The sequence below is a fragment of the Schistocerca nitens genome, chromosome 5 (assembly GCF_023898315.1).
Source record: "Schistocerca nitens isolate TAMUIC-IGC-003100 chromosome 5, iqSchNite1.1, whole genome shotgun sequence".
NCBI classification, from domain to species: Eukaryota; Metazoa; Arthropoda; class Insecta; order Orthoptera; family Acrididae; genus Schistocerca; species Schistocerca nitens.
Genome location: NC_064618.1, coordinates 207,365,713 through 207,393,110, shown reverse-complemented (window position 1 = coordinate 207,393,110; position 27,398 = coordinate 207,365,713). Strand labels below are relative to the sequence as shown.

The 27,398-nt window shown below is 40.9% G+C and overlaps 1 protein-coding gene across 4 annotated transcripts in view; it reads left to right on the top strand.

Moving 5' to 3' along the window:
* The window catches only part of LOC126259934 (gamma-aminobutyric acid receptor subunit beta), a 630,317-nt gene extending 603,687 nt beyond the window's left edge, over positions 1-26,630 (top strand). For 3 of the 4 annotated variants that reach the window (XM_049957027.1, XM_049957026.1, XM_049957028.1), the window contains exons 8-9: positions 9,406-9,566; positions 22,411-26,630. In XM_049957027.1, the coding sequence (XP_049812984.1) occupies positions 9,406-9,566; positions 22,411-22,701 (452 nt within the window). In that variant the 3' untranslated portion in view covers positions 22,702-26,630. The remainder of the gene's footprint in view (positions 1-9,405; positions 9,567-22,410) is intronic. The other variant, XM_049957029.1, reaches the window with a different exon arrangement.
* The last annotated feature ends 768 nt before the right edge of the window (positions 26,631-27,398 follow it).

Sequence of the window (27,398 nt, the reverse complement as noted above, 5' to 3'; positions counted from 1 at the left end):
TACATTACTGCATAGTGGCACTCTAGTAGCAAAGTTTTAATAATATTTAGGATCCCCCTAGCATATGATATGCCACAAGTGGACTCTCACGTTAATATTTGATATTTCACTTACTCATTTACCTTCATGCCTAAACGTTGATGGATCCCTGTCGTTCAGAAACGCCCAGGAGGATCCACTCTTACATCTTATCCATAGTTTCTCACACCACCAGTGTACTTCACTACCATTTGATAAAGCCAGGATAGCTGCCTGGGTCCCGGGCTTTGGAACTGCTTTTCGCTCATCACTGTAGCATTCCATATTGCTGTTCAAGGAAGCGAGTTATTCCTATTAACTTCAGGGTCTCAAAGCAATGTTAGGGTTAGCAAATAAAATGTTGTCCACAATAGGAGGAACGTCTCAAAGTCATCCTAGTTTTTTTCCAAATATGTTTAGTTAGTGCTAAGTTTTGGGATCCTCTTGGATAAGGTACGACGACCGCTCTCCCTGGAGTCCGCTGGATGTAAGGAACTGCACACTGCACAGGTGTGTTCACTGCCGTGTTGTTTAGTACTGTCTGAAGCAGATCTGCAGAGCTTACTCGATATGGCTCTGTACGGTCCACAGTCTTGCAAGAAACAGTAGAGATGACCCGTGTCCCTTTGCAGGAGACTGCCCTTAATGCACCCCACCAGCTTCACTGTTCACCACTGAGCACTTAATCATTGTGAGACGCATTACACGAGGCGTGTTTTTTAACTAAGGTCCGTTTTGTTGTAGACACTAGCAGTTCGCGCGCATACCGCAACTAGCGCGTGCGCAGTGTACCGGCATGCATCGGGATCAACGGTGCTCAGCTCTGTAGCTAACCTGTTCGGTTCTGTTCTGTGCTTTCAAAATTTTTAAGACTATCAACTCACCCGCCGCGTGTGAGGTCCGCTCAGCTATTAGGTCCGCCATGTGTGAGGTTCGCTCAGTGATTAGGTTTTTGTCAGCAAGGAACCTGTCTGCTGCAAAAATTCATTGACAGATTTGCAAAGTGTACAGTATACTGTTATGCGTGAAAGCAAAGTGCGTAAGTGGGTACGAGAATTCAAAGATGGCCATGACAACGTCCATGATGAGGACCGCTCCGGTTGCCCTTCTTTGATTCCAGTGCTTACAGACGATTAGGTGGCTTCAGTTAAAGCGAGGTTTCGTGAGAACAGGCGCTTCCCAATAACAGGTCTCTCAAACGAATTTCCTGACATGTCGAGATCAGTGCTTTGTGCTTTACGACATTGTTTCTGAACACCTAAAGTTTAGGAAACTGTGCTCCCGTTGGGCCCCAAACCTCCTAACAGAGGACCACAAAAACCAAAGATTTCATTGTGCGCCGGCCGGAGTGGCCGAGCGGTTCTAGGGGCTACAGTCTGGAACCGCGCGACAGCTACGGTCGCAGGTTCGAACTCTGCCTCGGGCATGGATGTGTGTGACGTCCTTAGGTTAGTTAGGTTTACGTAGTTCTAACTTCTAGAGGACTTATGACCTCAGAAGTTGAGTCCCATAGTGCTCAGAGCCATTTGAACCTTTTTTTTGTTTTTTTTTGTTTTGTTTTGATTGTGCAATGACGTTCTTGACTCATTATCACGAAAAAGGTGACAGCTTCTTGAATGAGCTCGTAACTGGAGACGAAACATGGTTTTCGCATATCACGCCCGAATTGAAGCAACAGAGCATGGAATGGAGACACACACACACTCGACTGTAAAGATGAAGGCCAAACAGACTCCGTCCAAGCGCAAAATCATGGCGTCTGTGTTATGGGACAGGCACGGTGTTTTGTTGGTCGACTTCGTGCAAATCATGCATCGAGGAACCACTATCAATGCAGAAGCATACTGCCAAACCCTGAGAAAGCTACGCAGAGCGATTCAAAACAAAAGACGTGGCATGCTGACAAAGGGAATTGTCCTTCTCCATGACAATAAAAGACTTCACACTGCAGGTCAGACCCTCGATTTATTGGACAGTTTTGGCTGGGAAGTTTTAGACAACCCACCCTACGGTCCTGATCTTGCGCTGAGCGATTACCATCTGTTTCCCCACCTCAAACAACACCTCAGTGGCAACCGTTACAACGATGACGACGACGTGGAAATGGCAGCGAACTCTTGGTTATCGGAGCAGGCGACAAGTTTTTATGAAGAGGGTACTAAAAATTGGTGGGAGGTATAATACGTGTTTGAACAAACTTGGCAACTATGTCGAAAAATGGAGTCAAGTATGTACTTTCTGAAAATAAATTTACTTTTTTGAAATAATCTTTAGTTGTGTACCTATGTTCAAACGGACCTTACTGAAAAAACACGCCTTGTAATTGCTCCAAGAAATGTCGTTGCTGGAAGCAGGAATAGCGATGCATCACGTATTCTGAAATTTGTCGCTCCACCCTTCGTGCTGGTAATGAACTTGCCACCATGAAGTGTGTGCCGTACACTGAGGACAACGGTCTTACGGTTTGGAAAGACTGACAGTTAATGTTCCCAAATCCATCTCGTATTCCTTGCAAGCATGGAGATGGCGCAGGGTTATATAAAGCTTTGTGTCCAGCTCTACTTCCAGAGATTTCTTCACGGCGTATTACGACACATTATTATGTAATAGAATGTGCTTTTATAATTTAGCGTAGTCTGGAGTTACTTAGAGACTACCTGTATACAGCATTTCTTCGTCTATGACGCTTAGGAACTTGTCGACGCTAGAATACATTTAGAATGTAGTAGGAAGTTTTCTCCTCTATTATTAGCCAGCAGACTCGACACTGTTTACTCGTATGGTGACACAGACAAAAATGTATTACACCTCAGGGCACCATTTGGAGGTACTTGAATGGTCGCTACGCACATACTTATACAAACACAGATGTAATTGCGGCTCGAGACATCATTTGGTGGTACTTGAAAGATGAGGTGCCTCTATAATCATGAAACGGGTCCTGACGCAGACAAATTTCGTCTTTTGCATCCACTGCATCTGGCATTTTGTAGAGATCTACTAAATAATTTACATTTTGTTGTTAGCGTGACACAGAAATTGTTCATCACAATTGAAGCAATTTCCAATCCATATTTTTACTCCAGGCATGGCTGTGTTTGCCATTGCTGCCTTTTTTCACATGCTCTTGACTGAACAGTTGCTTTTAAAAGGTTGTATGTCGCAAGAAAATTGCTTCGTTGATAAATAAGTATCAAGAGCTGCAATAGCAGAACAATGGGTAGAATGGTGAAACAGCGATGCTGGATGAGCCCGAATCCTGCCGAAACGCTTCTACAGATTTATCAGGATTGTTTGTCGAGCGTTTTGATGTAATTAAGTCACGTTTTCCAATGGCTCTCTGCACAGAAAATCGTTTGGTTTATTACACCGATTATCGCGGTGAATCTCTTTTACTGATAATATCTGCGTACAGTTTCACATAAAGGTAATACGGGATGTGTGCCGTATTTCGTTCGTCTTCAGGTCGGAACGCTGACAAGAGGAGAATGCTATCGTATGTAACAGAAATAGTGTTACTGTGTAGTACAGCATATACTAAGATATAACACTGAACGCCGTATTACAGGAGATCTTAAAATGTGTCAATAGGAAGCACTATGCGCCTAAGAAGGAAAACTTCCCCTTTTAAACCTAACACATACTCAGTTTGTACTGGAGTCTAGGTAGAAGAAAGACTTGCATAGCATTGTTGGCTGGGAGCCCCTGGAATTTGTTGAGCCTATTAATCGCAAAGAATTTTCTTCTCACGTGCACAATGCCCCTTTCCAAGCAAGGTATGAAATTTGTGTGTTAACTGTACCTGTGGAGTGCAGGTGACTGTAATGAGAGTATGTACTCTGGGATGTCACGTTTGTGTAGTAAAACGATGAGAAACCCGGTGCCGGCGCATATATCCTACTCCTCACAATACATTAAATCTATTCGCAGCTGCGAATACAAACAACCATCAACTGTATAGGGGAATGAAGACAGTGAAAATTTGTCATGAACCAGGATTTCCCACTTTACGCGAGCAGTCGACTTAATCGCTTTGGTTATCGTGCACGACTCACGGTCAGACCAAAGTTTCCATAATTGTATAGCCGTTCCTGCGTCACTTCCTGATCTTGTATACACATTATATAATTCCCAAAACATTTGGGGTTACACTCGTCTGGTATGTGACGTTCCCGGGTGGAGGGGGAGGGGGCGAGGGGGGTCCACTAAGGGCCGAACCGCACAATAACCCTGGGTTTGGTGTGCGGCGTCGGTGGTGGGGTGGGTGGACTGCTGTGACCTGTTGTGGGGTTGTGTACCACTGAAGGCTACGGCGGGACGAAGCCTCTCCGTCATTTCTAGGCCCCCGGTTCAATACACAATACAATATCATTCCCATACAGCGGTGGCTATTTTAACTGAAAGTCGCTGCCTGGTATCGGCGGATAAATACGATACTGCAGTGCCTGTATTATTAAGAAGAACGATGCAGTATTCCTTCGGACTTTCAATTAAAATGTCCTCCTGTATACAGGAATTACGTAATGTGTGTACGAGTACAGGTTATGACGTTGGAATGGCGATGTATGGAAATTTGCGTCTGGCATTGAGTCGAGCACGGACATCCAAAGCGCTTAAGGCGACCGCTCGCGTAAGGCGGGAAAGCCGGGCTCGAGTCCCGGTTCGGCAGAAATTTTCGACGCAACTGCGAATACTTTTCATGTATTTCATAACCATTGTAGTGACTGCAGTGTGTGTTCGGAAGGAACATCGCTAGCTCTTCTTAACAACGTATGCACTGCAATATCGTATGCCTCATAAGTAGTACATTGGGACGGCAGGGCTTAATGTCCCCATCCGACGGATGGATTGCCATCAACAGTGTCATATGCCCTCACTTCACGAGACACTGCGTTTGGCATTTAATCCAGGACCTTGGTGTAAAGTCTGACAATAAATAATTTTACTCCACAGTCTCTCCTGCTTTGCCGGCCAAATGCTAGACTTCCAATCCGCTATTTCCGAGCCGCGAGCACAAGCATGGGTTAGCGAGCTCAGCTGCGGAGGCAAGTTTATTTCAGATATTTTTAGTGGAATGCAGCCTATCACGGTATAGAGTGTATATTTTTATTTTTATAATTATATATTTTATGATTTTGGTTGGGCATGAGACTTTTAATTAACTTATACCGCGATAACACTCGTACGGACATCGGCTGCCCCGAAGTATGTACGATATAATACAGGGTGATTCAAAAAGAATACCACAACTTTAGGAATTTAAAACTCTGCAACGACAAAAGGCAGAGCTAAGCACTATCTGTCGGCGAATTAAGGGAGCTATAAAGTTTCATTTAGTTGTACATTTGTTCGCTTGAGGCGCTGTTGACTAGGCGTCAGCGTCAGTTGATGCTAAGATGGCGACCGCTCAACAGAAAGCTTTTTGTGTTATTGATTACGGCAGAAGTGAATCGACGACAGTTGTTCAGCGTGCATTTCGAACGAAGTATGGTGTTAAACCTCCTGATAGGTGGTGTATTAAACGTTGGTATAAACAGTTTACAGAGAATGGGTGTTTGTGCAAAGGGAAAAGTTCTGGACGGCCGAGAACGAGTGATGAAAATGTAGCACGCATCCAGCAAGCATTTGTTCGCAGCCCAGGAAAATCGACTCGCAGAGCTAGCAGAGAGCTGCAAATTCCACAATCAACTGTATGGAGAGTCCTACGAAAAAGGTTAGTTATGAAACCTGAACGTCAACTACCCGAGGCGATGGATCGGCCCCCAGGTAGCCCGTGACAGAGCACTTCATCACTGGCCTCCAAGAAGCCCTGATCTTACCCCCTGCGATTTTTTCTTATGGGGGTATGTTAAGGATATGGTGTTTCGGCCACCTCTCCCAGCCACCATTGATGATTTGAAACGAGAAATAACAGCAGCTATTCAAACTGTTACGCCTGATATGCTACAGAGAGTGTGGAACGAGTTGGAGTATCGGGTTGATATTGCTCGTGTGTCTGGAGGGGGCCATATTGAACATCTCTGAACTTGTTTCTGAGTGGAAAAAAACCTTTTTAAATACTCTTTGTAATGATGTATAACAGAAGGTTATATTATGTTTCTTTCATTAAATACACATTTTTAAAGTTGTGGTATTCTTTTTGAATCACCCTGTATTTTTTAAACACAGCGCGCGACTGGCCGCCTTCTAATAAATAGTTTGCGTGAGCGCTGCTATTTAGAAAAGAAAAGATGCGTATTCTTACGCAAACTGTAATTATTAATATGTACCAAATTACATAAAGATTAACTGAGATATTGCGGAATGTAATGATTTTCAATATTAAATATTCATTATTTGCAAGGCAAAACTGGAGAGAATCTTATCTGCCGTTAGGCGGCCAAAATGAAACATACTGAACTCACTCAGTATTCTAAATATTAACAAACGAAATCTATTTTGACTTTTTTAACTTTGAAATTAATGAAAGATCAAAATTGAGAAGTCTCTCGCATTTACATTTAATATTATGATATGAAATTTTAATTAAATAATACAGTCAGCGTAATGGCTGACTAAATCCTGCTAGGGGAGATGAGCTCCCTGCACTACAAAGTCCTGTAAAAACTTTGTCAATTGTAATTAATGGTTGCGATCATGATAGGTGACAACTAAGTCAATAATACACACTTTCTAATAACAATTTCTATTATATTTTTCAAAATACAGATAAAACTTACGTTAATTATCAGACAGCACTACACTGGCGGCCTACCGCTAGACGAAACAAAAACAGGAGAGATAGTTCAATCAGAGCATTGTCTCTGATCTTCATGAGGAAACGTTAGCGACAGCCCCGGACATTTGTACAAGCCCCGCCCATTTACCCCCCTCCACACCTACCCCCACCACACCAACCAAGAGCGCATCAATATATTTGGTAGTCCTCGTCGCTGTCGTGTTTTTTTTTTCGTCGTTTTTTGTTTTACCGCGGTTGTTCATACCAGCAGTGTTGTGCTGTTAGTACTTCTTAGCAGTTTGTGTAATACTGTCAAAATGAAACGTAGATATGCACTCTCAATAAAGTTATCATACACAAGGTACCTAATCTTGACTGTTGTGGCCAACTGCTGTCAAAACTGATATCTAACAGACATTAAAGTACGATTAGATGTGTTGGAATGACACTGACGAAATTATGTACATATGTTTAACAATAGGCAGCTCTTAAGCTCTCAAACAGTGATGAAGAACTCAAAGTAATCTTGTGTCTGCTATAAGCAAGCAGTCATAAGAGTTCACAAGTAAAAATTCACCCATTACACATGCAAATATTAATGAAGAATGTCACTGTGTAAATATCTGACTGCTTGCATTACGCATTTCTATATTATACCACTCTTATATTCTTTAGTCTTAATGAGGTAATCAGGAACAAACAAAGACATCGACTTTGCCTTGTTAATGCACAACATTGACTTTAGACAATCGAGATAATGGACAGCATCCTTGGCGATACTACCAATTAATATTTCCCAACAGAATTTCTTACACTACGCGAGGTGACGGAAATTTGCGCTCACTGCACTTAACAAATATCAGATTTTTTTATATAGTGCAGATGAAAGCTCGTGAAATAAAAAAGACAGTGTGGATACCATTTTTATTTTTCTTTCTTATTGATGATTTTTCAACTCACATATTAATGAACATATTTCTAATTCTTTTCACAATGGTACCGGAAAAACTGTATTTCGTACTAACTACTGATTTTCTCCCTTGTTATGACTGGCATATCTGTGATACGAACAACTTTGATGTTGGAACATGCGGCAGACCATGGCCTATGTTACACAGAGATTATACCAAAAAAACTGTGTTTTGTTAATTACATGGATATTTGTGTTTTGATAATAATAACTTACGATCTTTACTATTTGTTATACATCGCGCACACGTACACAGTCTTGAAATAATTTATAATTCACACGTCTCATAACAAAAACTTCCTTTCCCTTTCTCCAAATGTCCATTTATGTGACGTACCGTCACAAGCCATAAAGATAACCAGGGTAACAAACCGAACGAACTATTCTATGAAGAGCAGCTGGGCCTACACATGCCAATAACCTCGATAAACTTGTGGAAATGTGTTGGTAGAGTGCAGAATGATCCTGCATAATTCCTTAAGCCCGGTCCACACGCAACGATCTGTCTGCGCAGACATCGGCGCAGATGTCTGTACATGCAAAAGATCGCTGCAGATGTGGTGTGTTCACACGCACAAACCCCAATCTACTCCTCGCCCGCCATCTGTCGGTGTAGAAAAGAAATATCAGTGGCAAGCGACTACGCTCCCCGTAAACGTCAAAAATTTAATTCAGTTATTTTGAAATATAGAAATGGAGGAAGTTCTGTTGTGGTCTGTGTTCGCAACTTGTGTTGCAAAAATATTCAGACCAACCGCAGGAAACAGAGAAAGCGGTCAAAATGGTGTAGACAGTGGCTGCTAAAGCGAAAGCAGTTTTCTCACGTAAATTTACTGCGAGAGTTGCAGGGCGAACCTAACGACTGGCGAAATTATTTGCGGATGGATGCCGAAACTTATAACTATCTCTTAAAGCTTGTAACCCCCCATATTATGAGAAAAAATACTTGTATATTGACACTCCAATTTCATCTTCAATTGTACTCCTGCTTGCTCTTGGCGTTTCTTGATCACTAAGAAAGCCGAGCAGATCAAAATACCATAACGTTGGCTGGTATACTTGATTTACTCCTACATCAGATCTTCTAGATTTCTGAACTTTGTATAACTCTTTTCGGTCAACAGTTCGCAACGAATTTTTTTTATTATTATTACTGTTTCTCTGTTTGCCGAGGTGTCGACTGCCCGCAATTTTTCAATTAGAGCATTGTATGCTGCTGTCTTTTTGTCTCGGTCACTATATTTTTTACTATTAATCTTCCACAAACATGGGTGGTTTCTATATATTTCAATGAATTCACTTACAAACTCTCGAGTAAACTGACGAGTATCAGCCATTTTAATGCCCTGTGCGCACAAATACTAACACTAGACTGAGCAAACAACTGTTTCGCGCCAGATTTGCGGCTATCTCCTGTCCACACGCTCCAACTTGTCTGCGCAGATGTGGTTTGAACCCACAGATTTGAGAGGTTTCGCTCAAACCTCCAACTCCAACTTCCAGGTTTGCACACACCTCAGGTTGGTGCAAATCTTCTGTCCACACGCAACAATCTGTCTGCGCAGATGTGATGTGCGCAGACATTTGCGCAGACAGATCGTTGCATGTGGACGGGCCTTTAGTTTAGTGGTCACCGGCGCTGCCGCAACTTATTCTATCCGTAGCGCAGGTTATGTGACAGAAGCGACTGTGCCCGCAGAGTACGCGACGGTGGGCTACATGGCGAAGCGCATCCAGATGCGCAAGAACCGCTTCCTGGCCATCCAGAAGATGGCCGAGCAGAAGAAGGCCGGCCTCGAGGCTCCGCACGCGCCGCCGCCCGGCCCGCCCCCGGAGGGCGACCACGCGCCCAAGCAAACAGTGAGTGTCGCGCGCCACAACGCCGCAGCCGCATCGCTCCAGCAGCGCCCCTGCCCTGCCTTGTTCTCTAGCGACAGCCACGAAGCAGGAATGTCTCTCGATAGGATCTCATCAACATCAACCCGAACCTGTCACATCACTTACGCCTATCAATGTTTGCATTTTACCCTAACACAGGAACGACACCAACTCGACCTCGTATTTGAAAGGGGGGGGGGGGGGGAGCACTCTTGAAAGATATCAGCCTCAGCACTCCGCTCGAGAATTTGGGCAATAAATCTGATAATATGCGCGTATAGCCTTCCGAAACTACAGCTTTTAAATTTCGCGCGCGTCGGTTGTTTGTCGCTCGCTACGCCCCACTGCAGCCGCTTAGCCCAAGGAGTATTTTCAATAATTTCTTACATCAGATTCAGAAACTTTTTTAAATATTTCAGTGAAACTGAAACCAAAAATTTAACTGTTAGTAACGGATGTGACTTTTCGCAGCTAACGTCGTATTTGTATTTATAGTTTCAGTGCGCTTGTTGCATATCTGCATAACATTAAAAAATATTTTCTGAATGAAGATCAATGACAATTAACGAAATTTGTATTTTTTTAAGTTATTTATAATTTTCATAAAGTACTCTTCCACTGGATGTCAACGTTAGGAAAACGCGTTGCTATTGTTAACCCTCTAACGGTAAGGTGAAGTTTCCTGACATAAACGGTAAGGTGGGGTTGGATCAGACCCCACCCTCCAAATATCGTTTTTTCGGAGTAAAATAAAAAGTGAATAATGGGAGCCCGCATCTCGTGGTCGTGCGGTAGCGTTCTCGCTTCCCACGCCCGGGTTCCCGGGTTCGATTCCCGGCGGGGTCAGGGATTTTCTCTGCCTCGTGATGGCTGGGTGTTGTGTGCTGTCCTTAGGTTAGTTAGGTTTAAGTAGTTCTAAGTTCTAGGGGACTGATGACCATCGATGTTAAGTCCCATAGTGCTCAGAGCCATTTGAACCATTTGAATAATGGGAAAATGTTTTATTATCAATACCGGAGGTCGATAGGTTGCTGAGAACATCTCATCTACACTGAGCATAGAATTTTTTAGGACACCACTCATGAACCCTTTTATTTCAACGCTCTCTGTTGGTGAATGAAACCACTGGACCGTATTGTACTTTTGCCTAGATTTCTCGATTTCAAGATTTGTGTACAAAACAATTTTTTCTATTATTTTTGAATCTATAAATAATAAAAATATTTCTAATTCACTAGTGACCCCCCTTGCTTCCCCACGTGGACCAGGGAGATGAGTAATAATATTTGACCTGGTGTCGTAAAAAATTGTGAATGGATGGGTTTGTTGGTCCACATTGTCTCTATGTCTTTACCTAGCTCAAAATTTCTCTCGTCATCTACATCTGACTGAGAATTATCAAACTTGACTGCTCCTGCCGCACAATGAAATACATCCTCCTTTCTTTCAGGGGTGCTAGTTCTGCAAGGTTCGCAGGAGAGCTTCTGTAAAGTTTGGAAGGTAGGAGACGAGATACTGGCAGAAGTAAAGCTGTGAGTACCGGGCGTGAGTCGTGCTTCGGTAGCTCAGATGGTAGAGCACTTGCCCGCGAAAGGCAAAGGTCCCGAGTTCGAGTCTCGGTCGGGCACACAGTTTTAATCTGCCAGGAAGTTTCATCATCCTTGTCATCAGTATTAGATAATACATCATCCTCGCTTTCTGAACAGTTTTCTGCATCGATATTGTCGCCATCCTCTGACTCAGCCTCCTGTCGGAGAAACTCGTTGTATATCTTCTCAGGAGTTCTAAGAAAAAAAAATGGCTCTGAGCACTATGGGACTTAACATCTATGGTCATCAGTCCCCTAGAACCTAGAACTACTTAAACCTAACTAACCTAAGGACATCACACACATCCATGCCCGAGGCAGGATTCGAACCTGCGACCGTAGCAGTCGCACGGTTCCGGACTGCGCGCCTAGAACCGCGAGACCACCGCGACCGGCTGGAGTTCTAAGAAGTTGATGCGCCATTTTAGTAAGATACTAGAAGAGAAAACAAAACTTAGATGTAATGTAAACATCAATATGGGGTTGAATCCTCCCCTGAAAAGAAACTAATAAATGTGACGTAAACAGTAAGGTGAGGTCGGATCCAACCCGAGCGCGGGTAATGTAGGTTTCGGATAGAAAGGGCAGCTGCAGGTCACTCACCAGACCGACGTGGCCTCCTCGGCGTTCTCGGGACGACTGGCTGGTAGGGTAGCTGGGACCACAGCGCTCTCAGAAAAGGGAGTGGGGAGTTATAAGCAAAACAGACTCGCTGGGGTCGGATCCAACCCCAACCTTACCTTTAGTGGGTTAAGATAGTGCTAAAAGATATTTTCAGTTGCTGTACCCTACTTACATGTCATTACCTTTCTAAAAAGTTTGTTGTTAGTAGACGTTAAACACGTTTAACGAAACTTTTTTTTCCTTTTTTTGTGGTGGGCACGAAATACACACCCCTTGGTATTACGCGTTGTTGATATTGCTAGAATTAATGTTCGAGAGCTAAGTAAAGCGGCGTGAGTAAGAGGCTGTCAAATACTGCTGCGACATTGATAACACGCTTTGTTCATTACGTCAAAGTGAACGATTTCTAACCTGTAGTTCATGCGAGAGATATCTTTGCTTTGAACAGTTTGTTGCGTTTCGCAAATACAGCGTAAATGAGTTTTATGAATAAAGTAGAGAACATTCTCCGGAGAAGATTCTCAGAGCAACAGAACATTCGCTGAGAAATATCTCAATTTCGTAAGAATAAGCATATTCTCCGACGAGGGAGTTCTTGCTTACCAATCCCCCCCCCCCCCCCCTTGAGAAGTTTCTCGATGTGTGTGGTCTACCGAGTCCGTCACAGATCACATTCGTAATCTCACATTTTTCATTCAACTCGCTCAAACACGGAAGCTATTCATTGTACAAATACGGAACTACTATCAATGTGTTCTGGAAGAGCTGGACTACTTTCCGAATTTAGTTTTATGTGCAAATGCACTTTCTGACAGAGGTACCGAATTTTCGACAAGTGGCCAACTCTTTTGTTACTTAGGTGAACACAATATGGGAACGAAATCTTAAGAATACGTAACATTCGCATCTACTCCAAACCGGAACTCCGTCAGAGTTTTCTGACACGAGATAATTTTGGTTAAATGTGACATATAATGGGCCAATCGCGAATCAGTACTTAAGCGGCCACCCGTGTGGTTTCTTTGCGAGGAACAGAACGCTAGGTTCATCATAAACCAGTTATTATTTTTTCTAATCCACCTGCTTACTGCTAACATAACAAAATTCAAGATTTATGCTGTGGGAAAGCGTGATGATGAACTTCTGAAAATGTCAGTGACACAGTTGTCTGTTGTACACCTAAATCTTCAAAAAACTGAGAATGTTGTCCGCTTGTGATAAACTTCTCTAGTTTTATACACACGAAATCAGAGAATGTTCGTCACGTTCAGTAACTGCCCTCCCTCACACCCTTTTACTCAAGCTGAGATCATTCTCAGGGGAAGTACATCCTCTGACTCGCTTTATTCTTGAGAAACTGAGAATGTTCTTCTAAATTCCGAGACTAAAATACATTCTCCATTTTATTCATACTACCCAGTGTATGAAACGAATGAGTTGTCGTTAAAGAAGTAACGTAGCGCTGTTTGATTGTTAACATCGCTGTTGTATGTTCTCTTCTTTGAATTTTAAAACTGGCATAGTCAGAATAAAGTACATGCACTGTTCTTCAGTGTGATTGGTATGATTAAATTGTAAATCGATGATAATTACGTTCACTTCATAAGAAATTTTTAGTTGCTTGAGTGTACTCAGTTTGCTTTTGGGGTTTCTGTATAGCTGTAGAATATCAATACTTGAATATCGGTAATAATACTGGACGTATATGTTCGCGAGATTGACGTATTGTGTACTGCACTCTTATTACTTACCTATCGAGTCCTTTGGTTGTCTAAGCTGGTACAGTACTTCCGAGTATTACCAACTCCGACTCAAAGGAAGGCCTCGGCGCTTGTTGGTGACGTCACGTCAGCTAGGCACGGCGGACGCCAGGTCTGTTGCAGGCAGAAACGCCTGGGCTTGCTTATCACTGTAAATCTCTTATTTTTGGACAAAATGTTTGGTATTGTTTTGGATTCTGCAGTTTTATTTATATGAAAGATTGTCTTACTATCGTAAAACTACAAATGAAGATCATAGTTCTGTATTACTGAATGCTGTCGAAACAAACATAGATCAATATGAGAAGATGCTTTGCCCCATTGCAAGCTTCGGAAATTTTACATTCAAGTAACTATATTTACTTGATCCATTTTGTTATCGAAACTTACCCCAACCCCCTTACAATGAACCCGTTTCTTTTATTTATTTATTTTCGTTTGACATCGTCACTGGAAATGTGAACTAATTTACATGTGTAAATGTCCAACTGTTGCCAGTCATTAGATTACAGTCGTTTTCAACTAAATGAATTCTAAACAGGAAACAAAATAGCTTCATACATCGAAAATCCTGCTGAGCTTAAACTTTTTTAAACATGCACATCAGAAAAGATAAATATTCCCCTCCTGCAACTGAAAGGAGAAACTTTATAAAATAAAAATAAAAATTATTTGATAAAACAAGTATCTCTCTTTTGCCTCTTCTTCTGTCTCCCACCCCCTCCACCAACGTGTACAATCGCAAGATATTTCATTAACATTCAGTGCTCCTCACCCCATAGTCAACCAAGATACCTAAAGAAGAGCAGCAATGTGTTCACAGTGTCTTGTAGAAGCAACCCAGTACAAACGTAACTTCCTCAGATTTACAAATAAGGTAAAGTAGCACGAATTCTGTTGCTGCTGGACCATGAAGTTGTTTTTGTATGTCAATCCTTAAAAGAGGTGGAAATTTATTCAGGAGTACACTATTTGTTAAGAAGTGTAATGAATTGCACAATTAATTGATTGCAGAAATCTCTCAGAACATTGTGTGTTGGTCAACTACCGCCAATAGTTTCACATTTTCCTGTGTCAGAGAGGGAGACACCACCATTATGAGTATGCCTGCAACAGACCTGGCGTTCGCGGTGCTTAGCTGACGTGACGTCACGAACAAGCGCCGAGGCCTTCCTTTGAGTCGGTGTTGGTATTACGCGGCGACTGTGGAGAGAAGCGAGTGACGAACAACGAGCACGCGCGAAATTTAAAAGCTGTACGTTCAGAAGGTCATAACTGCGTTCTATCAGAATTATGGCCGAAATTGTAAGGCAGGATCTATTGCTGGGTTTGATATCTTGCCAGTGTACTTTTTTCTCAAAATATGAGGTCGAGTTGGAGATGCTTCCTTGTAACACTGAAACTTCAATGTTGTACTTATTTTTCCTGTATTTACACAGTTATTAGTAGCAGTAAGTTGAGTAATTGCAACTCCTACGGATGCAATTGAAAATCCACCATAGAGGTATGGTTAAGTGTTAGATAAATTCGGTAGTGTGGACGTATCCTGACAGTCAATCTTTTGAATGTGTGCACACATTTCAAGCAATTTTCACCTTCAGACAAAATTTGTTTACGACAGTCTGAGTCATCACCTCAGATTAAACAAATCTCCCAATAACAGTTCTTGTTTTTAAGTTTCCTCATTAGGAAACTGTAGCATTAGTAATCGTCATTGAGATCGAGTACGTACAGTTAGTAAATTAATTTCCGAGAAATGAATGGAAGTTAAAATGGGACACCAGAAGGGAAAAAGAGAAGAATTTCGTCCCCATAAATACTTCAGCCGGTGATAAATAGCTAATTTGCTGCATGGCAAACCTTAAAATTCGACGTTTTTCGCGACACTTTCATTTTGGTATACTAGGAAGCCATTTCGCAGTGTCGGCGCGGCATAATTTTTTAAAATAGAGACTCGACTATACGATCAAGTGCAGTATAAACGCTAAAAATTAGCGGTTGCTGTCGCTTTTCTTCCTACACCATAACAATTTGTGACATCTTAAACTGCCTAATACTTACATTCAGATATGAAATGAACACGTCTAATGCTCACTACACTGATACGCTTACTCTATAGTGATAGCTACAGAGCCTCAAGTATGTGTGAGTCAAGAGGAACCTGCGATATTAGCCGACGACTTTGACCAGTGACATAATGGTTGCTGACACATCACCGTTGTTGCATAATTTGAATTATATTTCACCATAGCGCTATTTCTTTAGTATTGTCACCGGTTGCGAAATAAATCATTTTTAATTTATTCTGTGTACACAAAAATACTATGTTTTCATTGGTATGCTAATTATAAGATTTCGTCGAGGTATCGTTGTTTTTTATTGTGAACTGGGGAAGCGGTCGTAGATCCGAATACTACACCTGATTATTATAGATGTTTGGATCTATTTGTCACTTTCTTGGCACTGGTGCACGAGCCTTCCCTATTACATTCCTCGAGTTACTGCGGTTTTTTCTGATGTACAGGGTGGCCCAAAACTCTCTTAACATTTGAAAATTCATGCTTCACGGAATAATATAGGTAGAGAGCTAAAAATTGACACACATGCTTGAAGTGACATGGGATTTTATTGAAACCAAAAAATGCAGAAAATGACCAATAGACGACGCTTCAGATGATACAAAAGCAATAATTAGCACGATAATTGATTATTAGTAAAGACGATATCGTTTATAGCAAATGCTCAACATTTCGGCCGTCGTTCATCAACAACCGACTTGTAGTCGAGGGACCTTGTTATGAACAGCACTGTACAGCATATCAGTAGCTAAGTGTGGTGAGAAGTTGTCGTCGGATGTTGCCTTTTAGCATCCCTAATGAGATCGGACGATCGCGGTAGACTTCAGATTTCCGGTAGCCTCACAACCAACGGTCACACGGACAGGTCTGGGGAAATGGGAAGCCAACAACAGTACGCGATCCTCACCCCACGATGTAAGGAAGATAACTTTGACATGTGTAGCAATATGGGACGGAGAGCCATCCTGCTTAAAAGTCGTACCTTCCAGCAGGTGTTTATCAGCCGTGATGACTCTCTCTCTTACTACAACTCATTTCCTACACGATTCTCATGCGGCGTCACTTATGTGTTAGTGTCCACCGCCATTTGTCATTTCAGGCGTCTGTGTTAATTTTTACTTCTCTGCATACATTATTCCGTGAATTAAGTGAATTTTGGTGAAATGTTACTGGACTTTTGGATCACTCTGCTTATAAGAGCGATGTAATCAGAAATGGAATAAAAATTAGATACGCTCAGAGAGGTTAGAGTTTTAGAGTTTGAGCCAAATGAGTGAACAGCACTGTGGCACTCTTGTCGATCTACGGTTAGTACTTCATCCCCAGATCAGCTACGTTTTAGGAGTTCTGATCAGTTTGAGGTTGAGAGTGGCGGCGGTTCAGCTGGTACTTACTTCCCCCCACCTCATGTCCTCTGCAGTCTTGCACAGCACTCTGTTCTCCTGATAAACAGGTAATGGCTGTATTTTTCTTTTTTTATGTTTGGACAGCTTTAGTGATTTGCATGCTCATTTTCTTTCCGCATAGAGTTTTTTTTGGAAGTACTGCAAACATGTCGACGATTTAGCAAAATACCTTTCTAGAAGATGAATTGTGATTTCTAAGGAGAAAAAATGCAGCGCGCTCTGCAAGAAGGGGATATTTTTCCCTGGATGAGATATTCAAGTCGCAGATTTCTCATATGACATGGGTAAGCAAGTACGTATCGTCAGAAACTTTAATTAATGTTTCGAGAATTAGGTAGAGAACTCTAATAGCTACAGTTAATCTGCGCTTCATGTCATAATATTGTTAATTTACTCCGTTTCTTTAAGTGTTTGTTTATCTTTTTGAAATAATGAAATTGCGTCATATTCAGACAGACTTTGTGGAGTGTAATATTACACTGCACAACTTCTGTGACGCTATAACATGTTAATAATTTTTCATCCCATTACGAGATATTAGAAACATTTTTGTAAACACCGAACAAGAGTTTCTGCGTGAAGCTGCATCCCTCTCAAACTAGTGATACCATCTGAGCCAACAAACTTCAGAAACTGCTAAACACGATTACTGCTACCACTACTATGCACCACAATATGATTGCTCTGTCTGGTGGAAGTCGTACCGTACTAAATAATACATAACCCTAAGCGAAACATGTACACTGATTACTGAGTGCCTTATAGGACACTGCTTTTTTTTTTCCTATCTCGTGCGAGCAGGGCGGACCGCCATAGGACTTCGTCCTTTACAGCCAGATATTCCAACAGTCTGAGAGTGGTGCAGAAGGAATCTCAATTTGGAATCTGTGTGATATTGTCTAGCAGGTATTGCACCTTCAATTATTAGATGAAATATAACATCTACCTCGAGAAAGCTGATGCAGATAAGGTCACTAGACAAAATATTAGTTACTTCCTGAAAATAGCACACTGGTCGCTTTGAAACACGGTACAGGGTGACCTGGTACCAGGCTGTCTTGTGACCACCGTTGACATAAAACATGGCACTGGAGTGAAATCGGTGCACATGGAGGCATGGCAGCATGACAGAAAGGAGGTACTGTGTTTGGCCCCGCTGAAGACCAGACGGTGAATGAAGTTATCCGGTTTGCTTCAACACTGGCAGTACCACGTGTCTGCAAGGAATGGTGTGCCTCTAGCAACCATGTAAAGAGCCGTAAAAACTATTGTCCTGAAAAGATGCAAACTGACAGAAACTGGAGACGAATGTCACGGCCTGTCAATGACAGTCTATTTCAAATCCAATACAAATTGTTGACGTCAGTGAGCGCAGGTCCATCTCGGCCAGTTTCCGAGCGAACATTGCGAAGGGAACTGCAAGAAACTGACATTTAGAATCGAACGCCTCATGAAAGACCATTACTCACAATGGTACACGAAACCTTCATTGGGCCAAACACCATAGGAACTGGACGGCGCCCGACTGAAGACGAGTAGTTTGATTCGACGAGTCGCGATTTTTACTCTTGACGTGAGGCACCAAGTGCACAGATGCCTCAATAATGTTTTTAACCTGCAATGTGTGGAAGGTATAGTTCAGGCCAGACAGTCTTGCGGTGTTTTGACCGCATTTTTCGTATCATGACGTTCAACATTCTCCGCGACCAACTGTTTCCCTGTTAAGTATCGTCTACACCTTCATGTTGAACGCGTGGTGGACACTTTCATCTTCCAATGTGACAACAACCGTACTCGTTATTGGTCTGGCGAACATTCAGGCATCAGATTTCCATCGAATTCCTCTTAATGCACAGAAAATGTCTGTGACTATTTAGACAAGTGGGTAAGCCATAGCAAACAGCAGCCGCCAGTTCATTGCTCCACGGGATCTTATCAGAAACGGACTTCAGATTGTTATAGCACTCCTGAATAGACTTGCCGACTTTCTTCGTCGTCGAACTGAGTCAGTTATGAAGATTAAAAGCGATGTGACACGATATAAGGGCGATGTCTGCTGGCTGGCTGGGTGGGGGTCGGGGGGGGGGGGGGACGGAGGGGGGGGGGAAAGGAGGGGTGACTACTTTTTTGGTCCAGTGTGCTTCTGCCACAGGTACACGCAGTAACATGGGTACAAGCCTGGTCAGGCAAGACTGAAGTCCAGCGAAACTTTCTTGCGAAAGATTGAAGGCCTACACGGTTTACAATCGACCAAAAGATTTTCTTATTGAAAGATCAGACGTCGCAGCAGATTAGATGGATGGCCCAGTCTGAATATCTCCCACCAGATTGACATATGGATGCTCGGGCAATATGGGAACCTGGCTTAGGTCTGGAACTAGGAAATTCATGCCACAGGTAGAGAAATGTTGCTGTCCTTGTCAGACGAGTCCTCGACAGTGGGAAGGAACAAGCCATGGCTCTCAGCAGAGCACTGTAGAAGACCAAGCGAATAGAAAACGAAAGCGCTGTAGAATACCAAGTAAAGAAAAACGAAATAATCGTAAATAATCTTTCCTTCTTGGAGGACCACAGTCATGTAGAAGTTTTTCAAAGAAATTTCCGCCATTTGACTGTTAATTATCAACAAAATGCAGCCAATAATATTAATCATTTAATTAATTGTTCATAAAAACAAATTAGGTAGAAATAGTACCTCTTAAAGATCTACCGCATTTGGTTTAACTCGTCTTATGCCTAAAGAAAGAGTAAGAACTATTTTGAAAAGAAAAGCAGGTATTAACTGCCCTGCCTGTAACTTGCCGACCCTCCACATTATAGCCCTCGGGACAAGTGAAATCAAAACCAAAGGAGGTATAAAGGAGCATCACTTAAACCATTTCTCCTAAGGGGATGCAGCCTTGTGGAAGTTAATTTTGTAAAGAATGTGAGCGACGGAGCGTATATTGGCAGTGCTCATTGAATATTTTTTGGCATGTACGCACACTTGCACTAAGAGTCTGCAGTCAAATAAAATGTTAAATTTTAGTATGAAATGTATAATTTTACACAGTTTCTGGGAGTAACAAATTGTACCTAATTGCCTAGTGACTAAACATCGCAGAAAATACATCCAGGCTATTACAATAAAAGAGTATAGAGCAGTCTTCTTTTATTTCCGAAGAAAATAATTTTATTTATGTGTAATGTATCCACATGTCCCTTTCAAATTCACAAAATGAAGATACATTTTTGCTATGGAGTTTTAGCTGCTGCATCGTCACAGGCCTATTATCGATTTCAAAGTATCATGACAACTGACAAGATAGGTAAGTGTAACTGTAGTAATAAAGTTAGGTATAAAATAAAAACACAGGTGTCCAGGTTTTTTCTCTTTGAAATCTGGTTAACCTATTTCTCTACGATGACGTGTCACAGACAGGTCAAATATATTTTAAATATAAGTATTGTTTTCAGTTATGTAATAACCTTTTGCTTCTATAGCCCGCACTGTATGATATTTACGCCTTCTTAATTTTCAGTTCAACATGTACTTGAGAACTGCTATAAATTCGAAATCATGGTTGTGTGAGATAAATGAACAATTAACAGTAAAATGAGGGAAACTTCTTTTAAAAGATGTTTGAAGCCTACTTAAATGCTGATCTGATTTACTTCACTCTCTCGTAGCTGTAAATGCAAAGCAAATATTAGCACAGGAAATCTCCTATCAAATATTCCCAACTGAGACTCCATCTGCTTCACTACCAGCTCGCCTGTATTTGGAAACAAAAAACAACATTCTACACTACTGGCCATTAAAATTGCTATACCACGAAGATCTTTTCAGAGCATTCACACAAGGTTGGCGCCGGTGGCGACACATACAACGTGCTGACAAGAGAAAGTTTCAAACCGATTTCTCATACACAAACAGCAGTTGACCGGCGTTGCCTGGTAAAACGTTGTTGTGATGCCTCGTGTAAGGAGGAGAAATGCGTACCATCACGTTTCCGACTTCGATAAAGGTCGGATTGTAGACTATCGCGATTGCGGTTTATCGTATCGCGACATTGCTGCTCGCATTGGTCGAGATCCAATGACTGTTAGCAGAATATGGAATCGGTGGGTTCGGGAGGATAATACAGAACGCCGAGCTGGATCCCAACGGCCTCGTATCACTAGCAGTCGAGATCACAGGCATCTTATCGGCATGGCTGTAACGGATCGTGCAGCCACGTCTCGATCCCTGAGTCAACAGATGGGGACGTTTGCAAGACAACAACCATCTGCACTAACAGTTCCACCGCATTTGCAGCAGCATGGACTGTCAGCTCGCAGACCATGGCTACGGTTACCCTTGACGCTGCATCACAGTCAGGAGAGCCTGCGATGGTGTACTCAACGACGAACCTGGGTGCACGAATGGCAAAACGTTATTTTTTCGGATGAATCCAGGTTCTGTTTACAGCATCATGATGGTCGCATCCGTGTTTGGCGACATCGCGGTGAACGCACATTGGAAACGTGTATTCGTCATCGCCATACTGGCGTATCACCCGGCGTGATAGTATGGGGTGCCATTGGTTACACGTTTCGGTCACCTCTTGTTCACATTGACGGCACTTTGAACAGTGGACGTTACATTTCAGATGTGTCACGACCCATGGCTCTACCCATTATTCGATCCCTGCGAAAACCTACATTTCAGCAGGATAATGCACGACCGCATGTTGCAGGTCCTGTACAGGCCTTTCTGGGTACAGAAAATGTTCGACTGCTGCCCTGGCCAGCACATTCTCCAGATCTCTCACCAACTGAAAACGTCTGGTCAATGGTAGCCGAGCAACTGGCTCGTCACAATACGCCATTCACTATTCTTGATGAACTGTGGTATCGTGTTGAAGCTGCATGGGCCATGGCTGTACACACCATCCAAGCTCTGTTTGGCTCAATGCCCAGGCGTATCAAGGCCGTTATTACGGCCAGAGGTGGTTGTTCTGGGTACTGATTCCTCAGGATCTAAGAATCCAAATTGCATGAAAATGTAATCACATGTCAGTTCTAGTATATTTGTCCAATGAATAGACGTTTATCATCTGCGTTTCTTCTTGGTGTAGCAATTTTAATGGGCAGTTGTGTACAATGGGTCAGAACTCGATCCGCCTGCTCTAAATTTGAATGACAGAGAATAAAATGCATACAGAAACAAAATAAAATAAAAACAAACTTTACGAATGTTATGTTCTGCATGTCAACTATGCGGTCTCTCGCTAACTTCTTTGTTTGCAAGCTACATGGCTCCTAACGGAATGAGGTGAGGTGTAGGTGTGTGAAGAGAGCGCCTGTACGTGTCCCTTGTAAGTGGTCGGCGCCGTGCCTCTGTTCCAGGAGGTGCGTTTCAAGGTTCACGATCCGAAGGCCCACTCGAAGGGCGGCACTCTGGAGAACACGGTGAACGGGCGCGCCGACGAGGAAGCGGGCGGTCCGGCGCCGCAGCACCTCATCCACCCCACCAAGGATATCAACAAGCTGTACGGCATCACTCCCAGCGACATCGACAAGTACTCGCGCATCGTTTTCCCCGTCTGCTTCGTGTGCTTCAACCTCATGTACTGGATCATCTACCTGCACATCAGCGACGTCGTCGCGGACGACCTCGTGCTGCTCGAGGAGGACTGAGCGTCCACCATTTGTTTGCCTGTTTTCCCTCTCCTCATCATCACACCTTTCTGTTTCTATTTCTTTTTTTACATTCCTCACTGATTGTAAAGTTTCTACGAACTAGAGGGGCGTGTATTTCGCTCCGTCGAGCGTGCTGCGTACAATAGCGAGAAATGGCAAGTGGCGACTAAAAAAAAAATTTTTTTTTTGTTTACTCAGGAGTGGGATAAGGATCGAATTACGGACTCTTCTGTGCAACCGTGTGTATGATTTCCGCCGTACACTACACGTACGCCAGCACTCCCACAGCCTATCAGTTCACGCACAGCCTGTTACATCTTCTCGACACTGTACTGTAGCCACATGTGCTGTTATTCTAAATAATAATAATATTATTATTATAATAATAATGATGATGATAAAGAAATGATATATTCACACGTACTGTAGGTATGTAACTGCGATAGCGGTGCTAAGAATGTGTGGACACGTCAGTATTCGTGGTTGTGAATGACAAAGTGTGGTGATAGGAATGTGGAAGGAACATTAGTACTTCTGTAATGTAGAGTGAATACAAATATTCTAACGAACTCTTTAAATCAGTAAAGGAATGTTGATGTATTCTTCTAGTTACTTACGGATGCCTGGAAGCGAGAAAGGGATGTAATGAGCAGCAGGAGATACTTTGTATTGAAAACTGAACCTCGTGTGTGAAGTTCGCCATTCTAAAATCTGATGTAGTAAAATGGTAGTTGTAATCCAGATGATAAACTGAACACAGGATTCATTAATTTTTTAAAATGAGTTAATACAAGTGTATCGTAAGAGAAGAGCTCCCGTAGCCTTCCCGACCCAACCTTCTCCTTTTTCTATGAGAATTGTTATCGTGTTCCACATCAGCCCTTCCACTCGCACGCGAGACATCTGTGTTCGACTGCTTGACACTGTGCTTTCGAAATATTGTAAACCGTTATCACTGAATGTTGTTTTCTCTGTGGCACACTAAAATAATCAGACTGGTTCTGATATATATTTCTGTTACTATGTAATGATAAATTAAGTATTATAAACCTGTTGATATGTTACAATCAAATGTGTTAAATTTGTTGGTAAAAATTTTAAAGTGAGCGTTTTAATATGCATGACAGGCAGGAGGTGTCGAAGTTCAAAGCTGTAGTGGCATTGTTCCAAAGACGTGAAGAAATGTTTACATCAGATAAGTGTAACATTCTTCTTCAATTAGTTGATTCAAGACCTGCAGACCACTTCTCTTAATTGTTGGGACATAATAACTGGTACTTGAGGATATTCATAGTATTTATTCTTGATATTTAGGCTTTTTAAAGAAATGTTTGTAAACTGGAGTAGGTCATTGCTGTCAGTCAGTGAAATTTTAGCAAGTGTTTAGTGCTAATGGTCCTACACTGTGGACAGTCCGTACTTCCATACACATTGTACTGATTCATCACAATGAAAACAGAAAGCACACACCACCTGTAAATATACATATAAGCCAGTGCAAATGCACATAAAGTAATGAAGAGGAAGCTCTCTTTGCCAAATTACCATCACTGATTCGTCATTTAATCACTCTTGCCTGTCTATCATATTATTTTTATTGGTTAATATTTGTATGTAAATGTTGAAAATGAATTTATTTCATGTTAACTAATTGCAAACACAAACAGTTTAATTCCTGGGCCCACTAGACCTTGAGATAAGTAGCTTTTCCCTATTACCTGACCCAGATCACTGAGTAAAAATACTTTTATACAAAAAGGAGATTAAAAATAATCTGATCAGATGTAAAAAGTACACTAATATATATTTTAGTCTGTAAGGAATGCGAAAATTCATTAAATGATAGTTCTCAAGTCTCATTCAAAACTGAAGAAACTGGCACAGATATATATTTAAAACATGAACACATAGTTTGAGTGAGTGAATGGATTTTTCATAAAATTTTCATTCAATTATTGCAAATAATCTGAGAAGTTCGGACATACGTGGTGGTTTTAACATTGCTTTACTGAACAAAATGGTTATTAAAATTAAATTGCAATCTTTTTCATCAAACAGCATTTTCAATGCTACACTAATAACAGCCTTACTTAAACACAATCGTTAGCACTTATGTACAGTTCTGCAAATTAATTTCATTTTATGCATTCTACTGAAAGCACAAATATTTATTAATTGATGCCATGATGTAAAGTGAAAGGTTTGTGCACTTTAATCTTAGGATATAATATCCTCACAACACATAACTGCCATTTTATAACACACAAAATATAAATGAGAAACAAATACCAGTTTTAAATAATTCAGTTAATAAAATATTACAGTAATAATTTTAAAACATAAATATGATTTGTCAATTTGGTAAATGGGTGCAAAACTCCAAGTATAAAATGTGGCAATGATCAAAATTGAAAAAAAACATGCACTTTTTGGCTTATTTCTTTCTCTTAATATTAACTCACATTGCCATTAGAAAAGGAAGTCTTAGACAATGAGTGACTGTTAATGGGAGAATGAAAAGCAATATTCATTGTTACACTCACAATGCCCTCATGAATATTTAGTTTACATAGACAATGAGTCAATGGACAGCAATCACTAAAATTTACAACAAAGTATGTGCTGACCAATTGCATAGTTTTAGTTTCAAATCAATTATATTTATAACATATATAAAAAGGATTAGCACCTGACATATTTTTGGAACTTCATCTCACTTATTACCAATAAAATATCTGGGTCAACATTTTTTAAATTAATTTTAAAATTTACACTTCTGTTTAACAGCAACACTTTTTAGTCATAAAACAAATATGTTTCACACTAATATATCGGAAAATGCACATAAAATATGTTTCATAACATTATTTTTTCAGTTTTATTTTGTTAAACAAATGCTCACCTCAAAGAAAAAAGTACAGAATAAGTACAGTTAGGACATAATGCTGTAGGATGTTCTAGGCAACAACAGGACAAAAAGTGAGGCTGGTCTGATCTTTGAAGATTTTCTACAAGTTGACATTTACTAATTTTACAGGTCTTCATCATTTATGATTTATTATGTTAAAGTAAAGTTAAATTCAACATCAATTTGTGACACTCAGTAATTAATGAACTTTTCTTTTAAGAAAATTTCACTCGTGGCACCTGTAGCAAACCTTCTGTGATGCGTGCTAGTGACACAGACTGTACATAAAAAAAAGAGTATTCATTTTAAAATGTTTATGTGTGTATGAAGATTAATTCAATGGTCAAAGGCCACAGTTATATTGCTCAATCATTCCAAAAATAAAAATTAATTATTATAAACACTGTTCTCTCTTAACTGTAGACAAACATGAAAAGTGCTGCTATAAGCAATACACTGGCATCAAGGCCAATTATTTATAGCTTGTATGTGTATGGAGATACAAACACCTTTGGTTCAAAAAAGATCATTAAATCACCTAGCCACATACCAAAGATCTAGCACTCCTGCTTTTGGAGCACTTTATACTATTGTTCCTCATTAGAAAATTCTTATTGCAGTAAAGACCCATCAAAACATAAGAAGGTTCATGTCAATATCTGCAGCATATAGGCTACACGTTAATTCTAAAGGACTTACAAATGGAACCTCCTATGTTTACACAGGAGAGAATATTGTTATACACTGAGAAAGCTTTTAGAACTAATTTCCTGTAGATATCAGTGCTTGTATGTGGAGATTAATTAAGAAACAAGTGTTGTGTTTATAAAAAAGTGCAGAAAAATATGTAAAGTAAAACTGTTTTGAATAAGTGCAGTATATTTTGTGCGAATTCAATTTGAGCATGTAGATTGCTCACTAACTGAATATTCTAAAGAAACAAGAGGAGATGATCATGATGTGTAGAAAACTTCATATGAATATTTGTTCGTCATTTTTATTTCAATAAAAGCTAACAATGAGAACACAGTTTTTGCTGCTTACTTTCTTCACTTCCAGAATCATATTTTTCCCACTATTTTTTCACTAAAATGTGAAAACATGACCACTGTACAACTTTAACTGGTGAAAAGAGTATGTTAGACTAGCTGCATCCCTAATGCAAATTAAACATGCACTATAATAAATAAGAACAGAAGTGTAGTAACTTTATGTTATGGTTACAGTGTTTAATTATAATTTGTGCAAGAGTATTTTCCTCAGGTTCAGAAATAATTACGTGATACATCATCACTCCCAGTGTAAAGGATTACCAAAGCTGGCTTTAACCAATAAAAAATTTCAGTCATGGTAGCAGAAGAAGACATACATAACATGATGAAAACCATCTCTCCTTGATGGTACACTATATTTCAGGTGATATTATATACCGTTCTGCACACTGTCTCATAATTTTGTTGTATAGGAGGCCTCAAAAGAAAGTTTATATATGATGTATTAAAATAAAATAGCAACTGAAGTCTATCAACAAAATCTTTATTTATTATTGAATATACAGTTTAGGAATTTACTTCTTAAAAATAATGTCATTTAAATGCAATCCAGCACTTCTATATCTCTCATTTATTCAATGAACAAAATTTTGCATGGTGGCCGGCATCGAGACTCTGGAATGGCTGCCACACTGCTATGGATATTTTTTTTAAATTGCTCCAAAGAAGTCAGATTACTGACATCAACTTTATGTCACCCCTGCTGGAGACCAATCTGCCAGGGAAAATTTCTC